This window comes from Castor canadensis, chromosome 9 (assembly GCF_047511655.1).
Source record: "Castor canadensis chromosome 9, mCasCan1.hap1v2, whole genome shotgun sequence".
NCBI lineage: Eukaryota > Metazoa > Chordata > Mammalia > Rodentia > Castoridae > Castor > Castor canadensis.
Genome location: NC_133394.1, coordinates 81,028,579 through 81,048,195, shown reverse-complemented (window position 1 = coordinate 81,048,195; position 19,617 = coordinate 81,028,579). Strand labels below are relative to the sequence as shown.

General features: G+C 37.9%; 1 protein-coding gene across 5 annotated transcripts in view; it reads right to left on the bottom strand.

The window, feature by feature from the left end:
• Positions 1-19,617, bottom strand: part of LOC109679387 (broad substrate specificity ATP-binding cassette transporter ABCG2-like) — a 65,397-nt gene that overhangs the window by 24,361 nt on the left and 21,419 nt on the right. For 4 of the 5 annotated variants that reach the window (XM_074041781.1, XM_074041782.1, XM_074041780.1 and 1 more), the window contains 6 exons: positions 18,408-18,629; positions 8,910-8,969; positions 7,317-7,431; positions 6,619-6,771; positions 4,066-4,202; positions 1,172-1,323 (listed from right to left, as the gene is read on the bottom strand). In XM_074041781.1, coding sequence (XP_073897882.1) covers positions 1,172-1,323; positions 4,066-4,202; positions 6,619-6,771; positions 7,317-7,431; positions 8,910-8,969; positions 18,408-18,610 — 820 coding nt within the window. In that variant the 5' untranslated portion in view covers positions 18,611-18,629. The remainder of the gene's footprint in view (positions 1-1,171; positions 1,324-4,065; positions 4,203-6,618; positions 6,772-7,316; positions 7,432-8,909; positions 8,970-18,407; positions 18,630-19,617) is intronic. The other variant, XM_074041783.1, reaches the window with a different exon arrangement.

Sequence of the window (19,617 nt, the reverse complement as noted above, 5' to 3'; positions counted from 1 at the left end):
TCTCCAAAATGACCTGGTCTGTATGAGATATTTGGAAAAATCACACATAAAATCTGAAATAGAAAGAATTGACCTCCAGAAATATTGATCCCTCAAAGTCAGATTTGGGCCTAACCATTGCATTGACTAACAGGTCACTGAACCTAGTCACAGACTAAATCTTCAATCTAATGTTACGAGAACATTAAGTGGTCTTTCCATGACCCATCATCAAGGCAGAGCAAGATCACAAGCCAGGGAAAACAAATGGAAAAACCTGCTCTCTTATATGGTCAAGAAGACAGTGAGATTGGGCCTTCCTAAAACTGTTTAATTGACAGAATACCTGGCCGTGAGTCTGGTTTATTGCTGAGCTTTCCAGGAAGGTCACCATAACTGGAAGCAGAAAAGACATAGGCCCAGCAGAAACACTCAGACACACCCATGCATATGAATATAGGACAGGAAGTAGAAAGAATCCTAAATAACACATGCTCCAAGAGGAACAAAAATGTTCACACCAAACTGACCAAAGGTGTTTTGTTTTCTTTCTGCAATTTATTTTTAATTTTTTATTGTTGTACTGGGAGTACATTGTGGTATTTACAAAAGTTCTTACAATATATCAAACATATCATCATTAAATTCACTCCCTCGAACTTTCTCTTTTATCTGCTCTCCCTCCATTCTTGGAATAGTTTCAACAGGTTCCTTTTTCATTTACATACATGTGTACACAGAATTTGTACCATATTCACCCTCCTACGATTTTTTTCCCACATCCTACCCACTACCACTAGTACAAGCCACCACCCCCAAGATAGCTCTACAAGGATTACCTTGTGACATTTCCATGTATATATATTATAACCCAGATTGCTTAATTCCCTCTATTTTTCTCCTTTCTACCTCAGTCTGCATCTTACAGTGATTTAAACAAGTTTAAAAAATTCTGTATTCATTCTTATATAGGAAGTACATTAAGCATATCCCCCTTCTTAACTTTTTTCTTCTACCCTCACTCAGTTATATATGACCTCCCCTTAGTGTGATCTGTTTTTCACCAAAGGTGTTTTAGAATGGTGGAAGACAATGTACATGTATGCAAATTTCAAATATCCCAGTGCAGACTCCTCTGCTCTATTCCAGGAATCTATGAATAAAGCACCAACAACATGAAAGTCAACCATACCTGCTGATTCAAAGTATCCCAAGGCCTCCTGTGCAGGCCCATGGAACATTAGTTTTCCTGAGGCCACTAAAGTGAGGCTGTCAAACAACCTGAAGATGGAATACTGAGGCTGGTGAATGGAGAAGATGATTGTTCGCCCCTGCTTAGCCTTCCTAAGTTAAAAGAGGGAAAACACAAGTCATCAAACATCTGAACTTTGTATTTTGTGATAAAATACTTTATCGCTGCTAGTAGATCCTTTTCTCCCTGTTCAATTTGGATTTCTCGTACAAATGTCTCATCTGATCTCATATTTTCTACTTAATAATTGGGGAGCCTAAATTCAATGCTTTTTATTCAAACATTAGGACTTTAAAGATTGTGCATTGAAAATTTAGAATCTACTAGAATGTTTTTCACAAACAGATTCCTGTTCCATCTTCCCAGACACTGAACTAGAATCTCTGTGAGTGGATGCAGGGAGCCCATATGATTAACAGGCATGCCAAGTAATCTGTAAGTGTACTCAAGTGTAAGAATGATGAACTAAGTATTAAAGCAATGGTCAAATGCCCTGTTGTCATTGATCACTTATATCTTCTGTCCTTTAGGAAATGGTTTTCAGTCTTCTACCCTTGTGATACAATTAATATTTACTAAGTCATTGTAAATCGCTTCAGGATAACCTTATTTCAATTTTCACAGTATTGTTATAAGGCAGTTATGACATTATTATTTCTTTTATAAATAAGGTTTTCAGGGTTAAGCAACTGGACAAGGGTCACAGTAAATGAGGGCAAGTCTAGGATTTGATCTGTGGTCTGATTCCATGGCAGAAAGAGTAATAAACTACTTTTCACGGGAATCAGTACTTTTGGTAGAAGAAACATAGTCACCTCTTAAAATTGCTATTAACAGGTTAGTTAGATATGGTTGTATACAACTTTAATATCAGCACTGAGGAGGCAGAAACAGGAAGGATTAAAAGTTCAAGGTCAGCATGGACTACACAGTGAAATGCTTATGTTTTATGCAGAGAAAAAGCATAAATAATAATGGTATTCTGTATCAATTCATTTTTCCCTAAAGAACACAGTTACCAGAGTTACAGGTTACAAAAATATCATGAATATGTTTTCTAACAGGACCTAAACTCCAAAGTACAACTTGGCATCTTTACTATATATGCAGTTGACATCTCAACTTTATCATGTTTAAAGCCTTAGACATCTTCCCACCTTCCCTTTTCTTCTCTCCTAGAAGACACGTGCTCACAGCAGCATGCAGTTACAGGAAGCAGGGTAGCAAGAGAGAGGGAAAGCCATGGAGTAGGTGTGTCTAGCATATAGGGGAACGGGCCCAGCAAGGACAGTGAAATGGACAGGTGGGAATCGGGGTGAGGGAGTAGGGCTTCTCTCTACTCTTCTTGGCACTTTTATGTTGGTTTGTCATCAGTTTTTATTAATGCTGTAGAAGGCGCTCAAAAAAAAAAAACTTTTGAAACTGTTCCTATAAACATTCCGTCCATGGTCTTCTTTCTGTATAGAAGGAAATGCCACTTCATTACTTCATTCTTCCCCTTGTCAGGCCCCAAATCTTAGGAGTCATTCTCTCAATCATCATATTCTAGGTCCAATTCTTCATCTAATCCCATTGGTTCTATCTTCAAAACAGAACGAGAACCCACCCACCTCTCCCCCTGACCATCTTATTTAAGTCACGATGTTCCTCCTTCTCCTCCTTCCTGGTGCCCTTGCATCTCCTTGGTCCAACTGAACAGTCTTCTCTGTAGCTGCCATTATTCTACTCTACAACTCTCAAAAAGCTTCCCATATGTCCTACAGACAGGAAAAGCCATACATATCACAGTGGCCTACCAGTTGTATGTAATTTGTCACCAACCCAACTCTACTTCACATTAATTTTAACTGGTGGGATGAATTGTGATATTTCAAAACTAATATGTTGAAATGTTCACTCCAATCTCTCAGAAAGTGGCAACATTTGGAGACAGAATTGTTAGAGAAGTAATTAAGATTAACCATGGCCATTGAGTGGGTTCTAATCTGGCTGGGTCCGTTTAAGAGGAAATCAGGACACAGACACACACAGAGGGAGAAGACAGTCATCTCCAAGGCAATGAGAGAGGCCTCAGCAGAAACAGTTGTGCAGATACCTTGCTATCTAGAACTCCAGAGCTGTAAAAAAAATTCATTTCTGTTATCCTAGCCACAAAATCTATAGTGTTTTGTTCTGAGAGCACACAGCTTACTTCCATTCTTTTAGGTCACTGGATTCTTGTCCCTCTGCTCTCTTTAATGCTCCAGACACATTAGGTGTGCTCTGTCTTGGGGTCACTGGCTGTTACGTCCAACTACTACTTTCTTCTACCAGACGTAAGCAGGTCCTACTCACTCACTACCAGCTCACTTATCACATGCTTGAGATCTTTCCTGACTCTCTCATTTAGAACAGGACCCCACCTGACCACAGCATCTTTCTTTATGTTCTTGTATCATCTTTCTTATTTATTTATTTATTTATTTATTTTTGGTAGCACTGGGCTCTGAACTCAGCGTCTCATGCTACTAGGCATGTGTTCTACCACTTGAGCTACTCTGCCAGCCCACGCGGTAGTATTTTCAAAATAGGGTCTCACAAACTATTTGCCTGAGTGGCCTTGAACCTTGATGCTCCTGATATCTGACTCTCGAGTAGCTGGGATTACAGGTGTGTGCCACCATCACCCAGCCTTTTGCATCATCTTTCTTGATAATACTTTTTGGTTAATTGACTGTCCAGCAAATAAGGAAGAGATTCTGTTTACTTCTGAATCCACCACACCAAGAATATCTGGTACATACAAGTTACCAGATAGTTAATAAATGAAAGAAAAATGTTCCCATGGCATTTACCTTTTCAGCAGCCGAAGGACATCATTTGCTGTGTTTGAGTCTAAACCAGTTGTCGGTTCATCCAGGAACAAGATGGAATGATCAGTGATCAGCTCAATTCCTATCATAGTCCTTTTTCTTTCTCTACTAGCACGAACCTGAAAGACATCTTATTATCATTATCAATAAGTACAAACAGGGACACACTTATCATTTGGTGAAATAAGGTGTGGCAACTCAGAAAGCAACACTTTGTCTCATTATGCTTATTACTCAGAACAACATAAAAATGGACAGGTGGAAAAAGGTTTCTCTTTGCAAGATGTGTAATATGAGACTCAAATCAGAGCTGCTAAGTGGTGACACCTAATATGAAGCCCATGCTCTAAACAGTTCTCTATATTCCTTGTCAAGTCAAGTATTTAGGTTCTCCCTGTGAAGAGAAAAACCTGAGATACCTTGACATAGTGAAATAGTACTGTAAGATAGGCGATAAAGACAGGAGGAACCCAGGTGTGGTGTGCACGTCTGTAATCTCATTACTGGGGGACTGAAGTGGAAGGATCATGTGATGGAGGCAAGCCTGGACTGTTCAGTGAGACCTTACCTAAAAAAAAAATGACAGGTGCAGAAATGGAAAGCATCTATAGTAATTTATTATTTATTAGTCTTATAACAATACATCCCCTCCATACACCACAAAATATCCCCAAGAAGACTTGGAGCCAGGAAAGTCCATGTTCTTCCACAAAGTATTCACTCCTTTTCAATCTCCACGAGGCTTTCCAAACTGATGCTGTTTACACACCAACTCACAAAAGAATCCCTGATTCATCTTTCCAGACAAATCCAGAAGGGGGGATGCTCCACAGGGTAACTGGCTCAATCTCAACTAGTGGATGTCATTGGTGTACTGAGGAGATCAAAGCGATTTAAGGGAGGCAGGAAGTGGGAAATGATTGTGAAATAAAGACTCTCTGAAGAGACAATCATCAAATGTTTGAGCTCCTCCCATTAACAACTGAACTAGAACACATGAAGACAATTTGGAAAATGTGAATGAATATGGGCTTTACATGCTGATGATGTGAAGAGGCTGGTCATTTTGTTAGCTATAATGGTATTACAGGCAGGGTAGGCAAAGGTGCTTCTTTTTACAGATCCATAGTAGATATTCAGGGTGAAATATTGTATGACTTTCTTTAAAATACTTCAGTAACAAATAGCTATAGTAACTACTGGATAAGAATTTAACAACTGAGAAATCTAGATGAACAGTATTAGTAATTATATGATTTTACTTATGATCTGACAATCACATAATTATAGTAATCAGACTATTTACATTTCTTTTTCATTTAAAATATCATAAAAAGTAAAAATATTACAATTATTTCAATTATTTAGATTGCATGAGTTATAGGACACCAGTAACAACTTCCTAGGTTTTCCATGAAAATCTAAGATGGCAGCTTAGGACAATGACTAATAAAAGTGGAAGAGTGTCAATGAAAGTTCCCAATGGCAAAGACAAAATTAAGGACAGGCAAAGCCAAAACAAAGAGAACTCAATCACTTAGATAAAAAGTGAGTGGTAAATGACGATGTCTCTGGGTTATTCCTAACAAAATATTCTTTACATGAAGGCTGTGGCAAGTACCATGGCAGCAGCCAGTGAAGCCCCATTCTTTATCACCTAAGATGGGAATTCAAGAGTTACACAAAGGCATTTCAGTCTACATGGCTCATTTTTACCCAACACTCCGAAGTCGGCTCAGCAAAACCTCCATAGTGTTGGGTCAACTGAAAGTTCACTACGTCATCTCAACTCCTCTCCCTGATTGGGAACACCCACAAAAGGAAGAGCTACATCATCTACTCTGTTTCTCTTGACCACAACCTTCTCTCTAAAGCCTAACACAGCCTGGTAGATAAAAGTCTGGAAATAAATACTGACGAAAGGGAAGAACGAAGTGGGAGAGGAGGGGATGAGAGACAAAACTAACAAAAGAAAGGCCACAGAAAAAAATTTGAGCACTGCACAAATAAGAAGTAAATCCTAATGTGACCAAATAAAATGTTGGAAGAGTAACTTCAGAAAAGTAAAACATACACAACAAGAGTCCTTGGGCCCTTGTCACTTCTCAATTCCAGTTATGTACCTCTGAAAAGCAATGGAAAACTCTCCTGGAAGAAGAGAGGGAGAAGAGGAACTAAAGAGGGAAAGAGAAAAACAGGAAGAAGAAAAGTTAGTGCCAGAACATAAATCAAGTGAACCATTACTTAAGCAATGAGGGTAGGTGAGGATCCTGTGGAAGAGGCCATGTGGGGAGAGGTTTTCATATAAGACCAGACTCCATGCCCAGGGTACAACAATTGTTCAGTGTCTGCAGCTGAATATCCCTTTCCTATGAAGAAACTGGTCAGTTTTCTCATCATTACCGAAAGCACTCACTTTTTCCACACACAGTATAGGAAAATTCTGTTTAGGTTCATAATATCCACAAGGAAGAGGTCTGGATGTCTGTGTTTCCTGCCTATGATTCTACAGTTTTGTTTTGTTTTTCACATTACCTTGAAATCTGCCACTGCATCCAGACCTAACTCTTTAATGATTGTGTTAATTCGTTCATTTTTTTCATCATTCCTCATTGTTGTTGGAAGCCGAAGAGCTGCTGAGAACTGTAAATTTTCTCTCACTGTCAGGTTGTCCATCACAACATCATCCTTAAGGTAAAACAGAATTTCAGTGATGCATATCAAGGATTTTTTATGATCATCTCTATTACCCTAATATATGGGACTTAAGCCATAGAAATAACTACAGTTCTACCTAGTAGTGAACTTTTAACTCTAAAAGTACAGTAATCCCACATACAGACACCTGCAGATCACAGTGGAGTCATTTTACCCACATCTGCACAGTCAAGCAGAGCACAGACAGCTGTGATGATTACCACCAACATTTCCAACTCATTTGTACAAGGATTTGCCAAAGACATCTAGGAGGAGAAGAATGAAGGAAGGACAGAAAGAACAACAGTAGTACATTTTGGAATGAGTATCTGCTAGAATTACTACAACCACCCTACAAGTGTTGTATTTGATACTCTGCCTTTCCATTTAACACCACCCTCACCCTGAGGGGACATTATGAAAACTCGTATAGAGAAACTTGGTTCTATGAGCTTGTCATATAATCATCTGGAAACCAAGTCACTTGCCCACACAGAAACATAGAAAACCTAAAATGGAAACATGGTAACACTTACCTGTTCCACATAACCTGAAATACATTTGAAATTGGCAGGTCGAGGTGCCCCATTTAACAAGACATCTCCAGACAATCCATGTGGATCTTTCCTTGCAGCTAAGACATCTAACAACCTATAAAAGGATGTATATTATTGTGGCTTTTTTCTTTCAACTCAGTCTATATACCTCACCTACTCATAATCCAAATTCTGCCTATATTATAATATTAACTAGTTAAGAAATTATGAGCTGAGCACAGTGGTGCATGAATGTAAATCCAGCATTTGGAAGCTAAGGCAGGAAGGTCATGAATTTGAAAGCAGCCTGGGCTATGTAGCAAAAGCCTGTGTCAAAATAAATGTTAAAAAAAAAGTATTGACTAAACTAAAATTATATAATTTCATATACATTAAAAAGAGATCTATGGCTTGACTAGAATTATATAAGATTATAAAATTAAATGTATAATTATATTTATATTTATGTGCATAATTACGTATATAATTATAAAAGTATATATAATTATATATTGCATGTTTTTATATATAAATGTCTTTATAAAATATTTTTATAAATGTTTATATAATATGTGAATATTTAATTCTCATCTTTCTTTTTTTTATTTCAATTTTTTAAAAAATTTTTTTATTCATATGTGCATACAAGGCTTGGGTCATTTCTCCCCCCTGCCCCCACCCCCTCCCTTACCACCCACTCCGCCCCCTCCCTCTCCCCCCCACCCCCTCAATACCCAGCAGAAACTATTTTGCCCTTATCTCTAATTTTGTTGTAGAGAGAGTATAAGCAATAATAGGAAGGAACAAGGGGTTTTGCTGGTTGAGATAAGGATAGCTATACAGGGCATTTAATTCTCATCTTTCTATTCATTATGTGCTATAAGAAAATCTAAAACTATAAAAGGAAGACAACTTCAGCTTATCTGGAACATACTTGCTAAATGATCTTCCTGCTGTCTAGCCTTGATGGACCAAATCCAGGCAATGTGCTACTTTATCTAAAACTCACACCATCTCTAGACCTCTGCTTCATCTTCCCACTTTTAGTATTATCCCTTCTCTCTGCCCATTAGCTCATACTATGGCCCAACACTGTACACCAATCACATTATCCTGTCTTAAAAAGGCTTTTTAAAAAAAGCTTGGCTTTACTAAAAGGCCAATCTAATAGGGCTTTCTGGTCCTTGGGAAAAAAAACCGCACTCTAGCCCAATGGCATATTATCCACGCCATCTAGGACCACACTGGACATGCACAGAAAATGCTCAGCCAACACCTGCTCATGTAAAAGTAATATTTAAAAGCACCCTGCAGCCAGGCATCAGTGGCTTGGGCCTGCAATCCTAGCTACTTGGGAGACTGACATTGAGAGGACTATGGTTTGAGGCCAGCCTGGACAAATAGTTTGCAAGACACTATCTCCAAAATAACCAAAGAAAAATGGACTAGAAGTCTGGCTAAAGTGGGAGAGTGTCTGCTTTGCAAGCGTGAAGCCCTGAAATGAAACCTCAGTCTCACAATAAATAAATAAGTAAATATATACACACCATTCCTGCACAGAAAAGGTTCACTTAAACTTCCTGTTATACTCACAAAGATTTGCCTCCACCTGGGGGTCCCATGATAGCATTGAGGCCAGGCTTCATTATCCCACTGTAAACACAAAAGCATACTGATTTACTGTTCCACTTTAAATGAGTTTTATCAGTTTTGTGTCCACATTGCATATACTCAGTGTGGACTGATGAAATTATAGACATAAAACAAACATGAACTCTTAAAAAAAATATGTTGATTAATTGAAGTGTAATATACGAAGAATGTTAATTACTGGTTTCTATAAGAAAAATGGCACAGGTTACTATGAATTCCTTTTATTTATTTCAACACCTCTTTTCCTTTTTAGAAAATGACAAAGGCGAAAAGGTTGGCCTTTGAAATAAAAGATTCTAATGAAGAATCTCCATTGCAATCATAGCTTTTAACCCAGTGTCAAGTACAGAACCGCTTGTTACTAATGTCTGATGATCAGTATCTCCAAATCTCTCACTTGCTACCTAGTCAAGTTCTACACAATTAATTAATCACTGATTCATAGGATATCAGTAGTAGTGTTCTCACTACTAAAATTTAAACACATCTTAACTAGAGATCCAAAGGCTTGAATGAAGCACACCGGGGGGATAAGAATGGATTACCACTGCTTAACACTCAAGAAAAAAAAAAATCTTGTCCAGTTACGAAAGCAGAACATGCACCTCAAGACAGATCATTTCCTTCCTTTTAGTGTCTGGTAAGTGCACTGGAAAATGCTCAGTTTAGCACTAGGACATGCCTCCAGCAGGGAGCATTCTTTAAGGATATACATGCAGAGCACGGACATCAGTATGTTTCAGCAAACAAAATATATGAGTGAGGGTAATGAATACCCTGAATGTATAGAAAGGAGGTAATGTTACCTGTGCTGAGACTGAAGGAGACAAATAATTCAATCTTATTCATACAAGGAATCTCCCTGCATAGCTATCCTTATCTCAACTAGCAAAAACACTTAGTCCTTCCTATTATTGTTTATACTCTCTCTTTAACAAAATTAGAGATGAGGGCAAAACAGTTTCTGCCTGGAAGCAAGAGGATAGAGGGGAAGAGGGAGGGGGCGGAGGGATAGGGAAGGTTGGGGGAAAGGGGGAAAAAATGACCCAAACATTGTATGCATGCATGAATAAAAGAGATTTAAAAAAGTAAAAGTTATAGGTAGAATGGTTAAGTAGAATGAACTGGAAAAAAGGAGAATTAAGAGCAGAACCACCGCAGTTGTACAGGGATGATATAACAGGCCTGACTTCACCTGTCCAAAATCTTGGGGTCTAAATAGTCTCCCTTTACCATTGGGCAGTAGATCAAGATGGATTCCACAGTGAAAACTGTATCTATTCCAACTGGGAGGTCAAAACTTCTTGCAGTGATGCCCAGAGAAATCCATCCTGTGATTACACATTTGTCATGAGTGATAAACTTGCCAGGACACCTGCAACACTACTTTTAATTTCAAAAAGATCTCAGCCTTTACTGCCTGTTGTATCTGAACTAACACGATTAAATGATGGTGGGAGCGGACTAAGGTGAAATGTAGTTTTCACTTTGCTCATTAACTGACTCATGAAACATCAGAAAAATACAATGAGAATTTTGCAAACATGGAGTAAGCTGTAACACAGAAATATCTTATTCTTTTGAGGGTTTTTCCTGTAATGCAAAGATTGAGTAGGTCTGGGAGTATCTTAGTAGTAGAGCAAATGCCAGGCCAGTGTGACATCTTGGAGTCAGTCCCTACCACTCCAAAAAAAAAAAAATCCCATTAACTTGGGAAAGTCTCATACTGCATTTATCTGTATATGCATTTATATCTATATGCATCTTTCTTTTTTACAGTACAGGGATTGAACTCAAGGCCTTCACCTTGAGCCACTCTGCCATCCCTTTTTCTGATGGGAATTCTCAAGATAGGGTCTCTCAAACTATTTGCACAGCCTAACTTCAAACCGCAATCCTTCTGATCTCTGCCTCCTAAGGAGCTAAGATTACAGGCGTGAGCCACTGGTGCCCAGTTTAGATGTATCTTCTTTAATCATAGCTATGTAGTAACTGCTTCTAAAATGACCCAAAGCAAGCCAGTTACTAAGGCCTCATTTCCAGAAAAACTTTCCAGGTTTTAAAAAATACCTACTCAGATAAAGTTCAAGAAATCTAGAATGATTTGACCTGGTCAAACCCGATCCTTGTGGGGCCTGTATTGACACTAAAGCCACTAAACATGGGCATTATTGTTTTAATAATATTGCACCATGAATTCTTAATTTTAGTATTCTTAATTCTAGTAGAGGCTAATTGCACCTCCACTCACTCAACACAATTACTAAGTCTGCTATGTATGTAACAAAACACTCGTGTAGGACATGGGAAAGAGCTGAGAATAAAACAAGCAGATAAGAAATGAAAAATCAAAGTTTATCAATCTTACAATTCACATTCTACAGAACATTGTAGCTGGTCACCTGTTATCTGTTTTCATAAGCGATGTGATTGGAACGAGTCAGATTCATTGGCTTATGTTGTGTTTGTAATGGCTTTCATGCTACAAAAATAGTTTAGTTGCAACATGATACAAAAATAGTTTAGTTGCAACATGATGTATGGCCTCAAAGCTGAAAATATTTATGATCTGGCCCTTTATAGGAAGAATATGCTGACCCCATTCTACTTTACAGTCAACAGTTCCCTGGCTTTCTGAACTTCCCTTTAAGCATCAAGGTTTCTGAGAACACAGGACTTACTTGGGTCACTAGCAACTTGCATCATTCCAGGCACCTATTGGCCATTCAAATTTGTTGAATAACTGAATTTCTACATTTTTTCAATGAGAATTACTATTAAGAAAACAACAAAAAATATTTCTAATAAACAAAAGTTCATCAGAGGAATTGACTTACTAAAAAAAGTACATTCTAAATAGAGAAAAAGCTTATTTATATTTCATCCATTTTCCATGTTCAAATGTGTCAGTCATTTCTATAAGATTTGCCCTTCCCCTTACCTTCTCAGTAGGTAAGTAAGAGAAAGAGAAGAGACAGCTAGAGGCTAGGCAGATGCTTATATTCGAGAATAAGAAAATTGACCACAGAGTCAGTAAGTATATTAAGAATAATGACAGCCAGGATTTTCACTTTTTTATTAGTGTATATAAATTGTACAAAACAATGGGTTATTGTGACATTTTCATACATGCATAAGACATATTTTGATCATATTCACCTCCCATTACCCTCTCTCATATCTCCTCCTGTTCCCCCTTGTATTCTTCCTCTTTCTTATTAGTCCCATTCTACTTTCACTTTCTTTCTCCCAGATTCCACATACAAGAGAAAATATGTGGTTCTTGTGTTTCTGAGTTGGACTTATTTTTCTTGACATGATGATCTTCAGTTCCATCCATCTTCCTCTGAATGACATGATTTTGTGCCTTCTTAGAGCTGAATAATGCTCCATGGTGTATGTATACCACATTTTCTCTAACTGTTCATCCATTCACTGGTACCTCATCTGATTCCAAGTCCTGGTTATTATAAATACTGATGCAATAAACACGAGTATGCAGGCATCTCTATTGTAGGTTGATGTTGATTCCTTTGAAGAAATCAATTATTCCAGAAATGGTATAGATGAATCACATAGTAGGTTTATTTTTAGGGTTTGAGGATCCTCCATACTGATGTCTATAGTGGCTGTACTAATTTACATTTCCACCAACAGTGTATAAGAGTTATTTTTCCTGTTGCATCCTCATTAGCTTTTTTTTTTTTTTTTGCAGTACTGGGGCTTGAACTCAGGACCTTCACCTTGAGCCATTCTGTCAGTCCTTTTTGTGATGGATATTTTCAAGATAGGGTCTCACAAACTATTTGCCTGGGCTGGCTTCAAAGTAGTTTCTTAAAAATAGCCATTCTGACTAAGGCGAGATGGAATTTAAGTGTCATTTTGATTCGCAGTTCCCTGATGGCTAAAGATGTCCAACATTTCCATTTCATTAATGACCAATTTAACTTCTTTTGAAGTGTCTTTCCAGTATATTTGCCCACTTGCTGAGTAGATTATTTGTTCTTTTAAGGTTAATGTTTTGAATTCTTTATATATTCTGGATAGTAATCCCATGTGAGATGAATGACTGCCAAAGACTTTTGTTTCCATTCTTTAGGGTATCTCTTCACTCTGTTGTTTCCTTTGCAGTGCAGAAAATTTTAACTTAGTGCAATGGCGTTTGTCCATTCTTGGTATTATTTCCTGAGTTATTGGAGCCCAATTCAGAAAGTCATTGCTCATGCCAACATCTTAAAGTGTTTCCCGTATATTTTCCTCTAGTAGTTTTAAAATATCAAGTCTTAAATTAAGATCTTTGTTCCATTTTGAATTGACATTGGTAAAGAGTGAGAGATGGAGAGCACAGTCTTCTACTTGTGGATATACAGTTTGTCCAGCACTATTTGTTGATGAGTCTATCTTTCTCCAGTGTACAGTGTACCTTTATTGAGAGTCAAATGGCTATAACTGTGTGGGTATACTTCTGGGTCCTCTACTCCATTCTACTGGTCTACATGACTGTATTTGTGTCAGTGCCTTATTATTTTTGTTACTATGGTTCTGTAGTATTTCCAAACCAGGTATTGGAATACTTCTATCATTAATCTTTATGTTAAGAATTGCTTTGACCATGCAGGTCATTTTGATCCCATATGAATGTTAGGATTACTTTTTCTAGTTCTGTGAAGAGTGCTACTGGATTTTTTTAAAATGGGGATTGTACTGAATCTGTAGATCATTTCCTGTAATACAGCCATGGCATAATACTAATTTTGCCACTCCATGAACATGGGACATCTTCTCATCTTCTAGGGTCTTCTTTAATTTCTTTCTTCAGTGTTTTATCATTTTCATTGGTTATGTCTTTCAGCTCTTCACTTAGGTTTAACATAAGTATTTTTAAGCTATCATGAATGAACTGCATTCCTTTCTCAGGATTCTCATTACAGGTGTATAAAAAAAGCTACTGATTTTTGTATATTGATTTTGTACCCTGCTTCTTTGCTGAAAATGTTTATTAGGTATAAGAATTTTCTGACTGTGTCTTTAGGATATTGTAAGTATAGAATTATGTCATCTGCAAATAGGAATATTTTGACATCTTCCCTTTCCTATTTATATATTTTATATATATATTTTTCCCTTGTTGCTTGGGCTAAGAATTCAAACACTATATTGAACAACAACGGTGGCAGTGGACACCCTTCAAAGGCATTGATCATTTTTAGATTTAGACTTTTTACCTATTTTTCTGCCATTTCATCTGCTTTGATATCTCTAAATTCAGTTATTGAATATTTAAGAACTTCTGGTGAAGTCAGGTTGCCTTGTTTTTCATATTTCTTGTCTTTCTATGTTGTGACTTGTTTCTCCGTTTGGATGGATATCTCTCCAACTTCTAATTGAGGCTCTTCTTAGAGCCTTCTCTTGAAGCCTCCATGCACAAAAACACTTAGGGGAGACAAAATAAATGGTAGGAACCCACAAAAACAAACTAGATACATAAAATACAATGAAAACATTATAAACAGAAATTACACACCCACAAAAGATAGAAAGGAGTATGGGAACTCACTTTGGGAGTTCTCCCACTAACCAAATCAAGAACCATAAAGGTATGAAGATAAATACAAATAATGCATTGCTAATGAATGGTATTGATTTGAACATGATGCCATGATTCTGTACAATAAATGAAGAAGAAATGATGAATGAAGCTCCTTCCTCTTAGTAGAAAGCAAATTATGAGATGATGAAAATAGAAAATTGCCTTTTCCCAACTATGACAGTGGTAGCTAACTAAAGTAGGAGACATCAGTGGGGACTGAAGCTGGTGAGTTGTAGTTTAATGAGGACGGGATTCTAAAATAATGTCAGAGTATCTCCCCTCATAATATGAATCAAGGACAAAGACAAAATTGGTAATATTATGGTGTAGTTTGGCAGACAGGAACATGGCCATGTGATCACTTTAACATCACCTGCAGTGGGTTGTTACCTGAAAATAACAAGTTGTATGATACTGAAAGGGCATAATGCTCTGGTTAGGCAAATATGTGAGGAGCAAAAGTGACTGGTGGCCCTCAGGATCACTGCTGCTTTCATTCTGAGATCACATTTTCCATGACAACTGTCACAAGGAGTGAATGATTATATATGACAGAGTCCTACCTTCTGGAGAATATACTCTGGAGGAAGTAGACAGCCTGTACCTCAAATTTTCCAAAACCCACTAAGGAGGACAGCTACAAAGAGACACAGAGATAGGAGAAAAGGCAGTGACACCTGGATAGAGGGGAATCTAGATGAAAGGGTTATATTTTATAGGTTTACGCTTAAAATTATTTCAAATAAATTATTATTTTAACAATTTCCAGAGAGAATAATGGATTTCCCTCAAAATTATTGGTTATCTACACACCTAGTGGAATGGACAATTTCCTCCACAGATCTTCAGCACTGGTGAGGGAAAAGTCAATCACTGGATATGAAAACAAACTAAACATTAGAGAGTAATTAGAAATAAGGGAGAAAAATCATTTGAATTCTCATGGGTAGATTTTCTTTTAACTTCTTGTTACAAAAGGAAAGGAAAGGAATTTCCCAAGGAAATTCAAGATTTTCATCAGCTTTTTTGGGTTATAGTAGCTATTTTGAATGGTGATTTTGTTACCAAACATAAATAAGATAGTGAAAACCACCCTTCCTGTTCTCCAGAGACACTCCTTATCCAAAGCCAGAAGACAGGAGAAAAATTGGAAACCCTACAGCCAAAGAGGAACCACCTTTTTCATGGATACTCAAACTAAAATGAGAGTAAGCATGAATATTAACCTTTGCTATACTTTTAATTGCAGAATCTGAGAGAATTGCAAGATTTGTCTGCACTTTATAAGCCTAAAAAAGTCTAAGAAAATGCCAATAACCTCCTCCATTGCTGAGATGCTCACCATTCAGCACAAACACATTGTGATGTTTTAGCACAGGAAACCCATAGTGTATTGCTCACTAGTCTATTGATGTGGAAAGATCAGCAAGGTAAATGTGCCTTCACACAGTATGCACTTTACATCTCTTCATCTTGCACATGTTCATTCAAGTCATGCTACCTTCTACCTTTTTTAGCACAAAATCTGATTATTGTGTTTCACAAAAAGCTTGTCAGCTTTATATAAGTCAGTTCTACCTAAGCATATAGCAAAGGATAAAAGCTTTAAATGCACCATCCCACTCCTTATTCTCCAACTCAGGATTCCTTAACTAACACAAGAAACAGACAGAAAGAGTCTTCAGCATGGGAGTGGGTGTTGCTGTGTGATCTTGGCCTCAGCCATCAACTCTCAGTTCCTTATTCTTTCTCTCCTAACCACATGCCAAAGCATCCTACCCTATCTTGTCATTCCTTGCCCTGCAAGGGAGTTGGTTGCTATTAACAGAAAACACTACAGTCTCATAGAAAACATCAAGAAAACAAGAGAAACATCAGATTCCATTCAAGTGTGCAGCCAGATTGAGTCAAAGGACTCTTATAACCAATCCCCTCCAGCTGTGGAGGGTCAGGAAAAGTTAATTATTTTCTCAATAGATAATTGTTTTCCCCATTAAACAAACAAACAAACAAACAAAAATATATATATATAGGTTATTCTGTCTGAGAAAATCAAAATCACTTCCCAATACCATAGAGAAGTAAGGAACAATTCTTCAGAAATCATTACTACCACAATAGCCAGCACCTGTGAGCTACTAGTGATGCCTAGTAGTGAGTAGCTCTGTAGAAATGGTCTCTCCCCTCTTCTCATGTAAGTCCAAGCATGCTCTGGCTTACAAACTCATGCCTTATTAAAAAAATCATGATTTCTAGGTGCTTTAAAATGGTATTAACTGCATTTATTTGGAACTGAAGGTCTCATCAATTTGGACCTCATATATTGCTTTATATTAAATATCTTCTGCCTATTAAGACAGTTGCTGGTGGCTCATGGTTGTAATCCTAGGTACTTGGGAGACTGAGATTGGAAGGATCACTGTTTGAAGCTGGGCATATAGATTGTGAGACCCATCTCTAAATTAACCAGAGCAGAATGGACTGAAGGTGTGGTTGAACTGATAGAATGCCTTCTTTACAAGCACGAAGCCCTGAGTTCAATCCCTAGTCTGTCTTTATAATGGAGAAAAAGTGTTAAGTAAATTGCTACAGACTATGAACTTACTGTAAATAAAATGCAAAGGACCTTTACAGTATATTATCATTTCAACTGCCTTGCTTCTAGAACATAAAGTACATTCAGTGCACTAGAATCTAAAGTGTCTCTCAAATCAATATTGAAGGGGTGGCCCAAAAAAGGAAGAAAATCTTTGTCTGCTATATAACTGACAAGGTATTAATAACTAGAATATACAGGGATTTCAAAAACTAAACTACCCCTAAAATCAATGACACAATGAAGAAATGGGCAAATGAACTGAAGAGAGCTTTTTCAAAGGACAAAGTCCAAGTGGCAAAACAAAACAAAACAAAAAAACACATGAAGAAATGCTCAATATCTGTGGCTATAAGGAAATGTAAATCAAAACCACAGTAAAATTCCACCTCATGCCTGTTAGAATGGCTATAATCAAGAACACAAACAAGAAATGCTGGTGAGGATGTCGGGAAAAAGGAACCCTCATACACTGCTGGTGGAATGTAAATTGGTACAACAACTAAGGAAAGCAGTAAGGACTCTCCTCAAAAAGCTAAAAATAGAGCTAAACTAAAAATAAAACTGCCATATGATTTAGCAATATGGAAAAATGAGACCTGTTGAAACTGTTCCAAAATGGGGGTAGAGGGACAAAGGATACTGGTGGAGAGGGTGAATACAGTTATGATATATTGTAAGAACTTTTGTAAGTGTCACAATGTACCCCCAGTACAACAGTAGTAAATAATAATTAAAACAAGTAAAAGAGTTGACTATGTATCCAATGCAATTCAAAGTTGTCTCTAGTTTATATGAGTTGTTCACACAAATAAATTAGCATGACAATTCTGAAAAAATTAAAAAGGTAAAATGTCTGTCTCAGAAAATTCATCAGTGCATAATCCATTTCACAAATTGCAATAGCCCCATGATGAAAAATGAAGTAACTCATCCAGCCAGGCCTCTTTTCACCAAATCATCAGGCTTACCCAGGAAAACCTCAGTGACACATTAATCATTCAGTTTCTCAAAGGTCAATGGTACAACCATTTTTAGAAAGCATGGCAGCTCCTGTGAATGTAAAACATACATCTAACAAGTGATTCAATCAGTTCACTCCTAGTTTTAGCCAAAAGAAATGAAAATGTGCCTCTGTTTATCTGTCCAAATGTTCAAAGCCACTGACTAGTAATAGGCAAAACTAGTAATAGGAAAACCTGTGAAGTTCACTGCAGGTGCGTAAAGTGGTCTGTTTAGTTTATGAACATACTTGATATTTGATAGCACTTCTGTCTCAACTGTTTTCCAACCATGGAGAAAGCCAATCTTCTCTTTTACTCGGTAGCTGATGATACGAAAACTTAACACTGCCTCTTTGGGAACTGTCTTCATGTCACTGGAGGTCATCCCTGGGAGGTCATTGGTGTTTTCTTCTGACAATGAGATCGAAACCTGGTCATTAGCTGAAGCCATCTGGAAAGTTTCTGCCTTTCTATAGAGGGAAAAACAATAGTCAGACAAATACTTCGGATTCTTGTCATAGCAAGGATCCAGTATCCCTGTTTTTTCTGCTAACTAAGATACCTCCAATACATAGGGGGCACACAATATTCAATGACTGACCCTTAAATTAGCTTTTTATAGAGCATAACAGCTAGGCACTGGGACAGGTGGCTGCCAATCTGCTGGTCTGTTGGTCCTCCGGTTGGGAAGCCACTTTATATCCTTTTTTTTTCTTTTTCTCTTATTTCCTTCTGATCTTTGTGGGTAAAGCAAAAATGCAACACAGAGAACTGCAGAAAGAGATCTGTAAGCACCTGTGATGACATGCAATGATATGTGCAGACACAGAACCTCTGACTGCCATCTGCCTGCACTGTCCTGGAGCTGAGCCATTTCACCACAGTGAGTCTGTAACCCTGCTAGGTGAGAGCAACACATCATCTTCTTTAGAGGGAACCACATAGTCTAGCAGGGCTGGGGGCTCATTTTACCCCCTGCCCCATAAAACTGGTGGCCAAATACATGGAGGGAACATTTCCTCTCTGCCTGGAGTGTGTGAGGCAGAACGTGAGCTGAATTAACCTGTGTTGTGGAGGGGTGACTCAGCAGCACTCTGGTGGAAACTACACATTGCATTGTCTTGGAGAAACTGGGAATGAGCTGAAACTGACAGACGTCCAAGAGAAAAGCTCAATTCAGCCCACAGGCCTGCCTTGTGGGTAGAAGGGGCTGGTGATTGCTCATATACCAGCTCCTTGTGGGACCATTTCTGAGAACCTGCCTGTACCAGATGGCCCATCCCACCATGGAAATTCTGGGCTCAAACACTCTGAGCTGATTATCCCCAAAGCTGTCCAGTAGGGAGCGGCAACATCCACTGCTGCACAGTCCAGCATACGAACAATTGGAAGGGCCAAAACCTCTGTAAAAAGCATTAGCACCTGAATTTGAAATCAGAGGAGGGTGCAGAACATTCA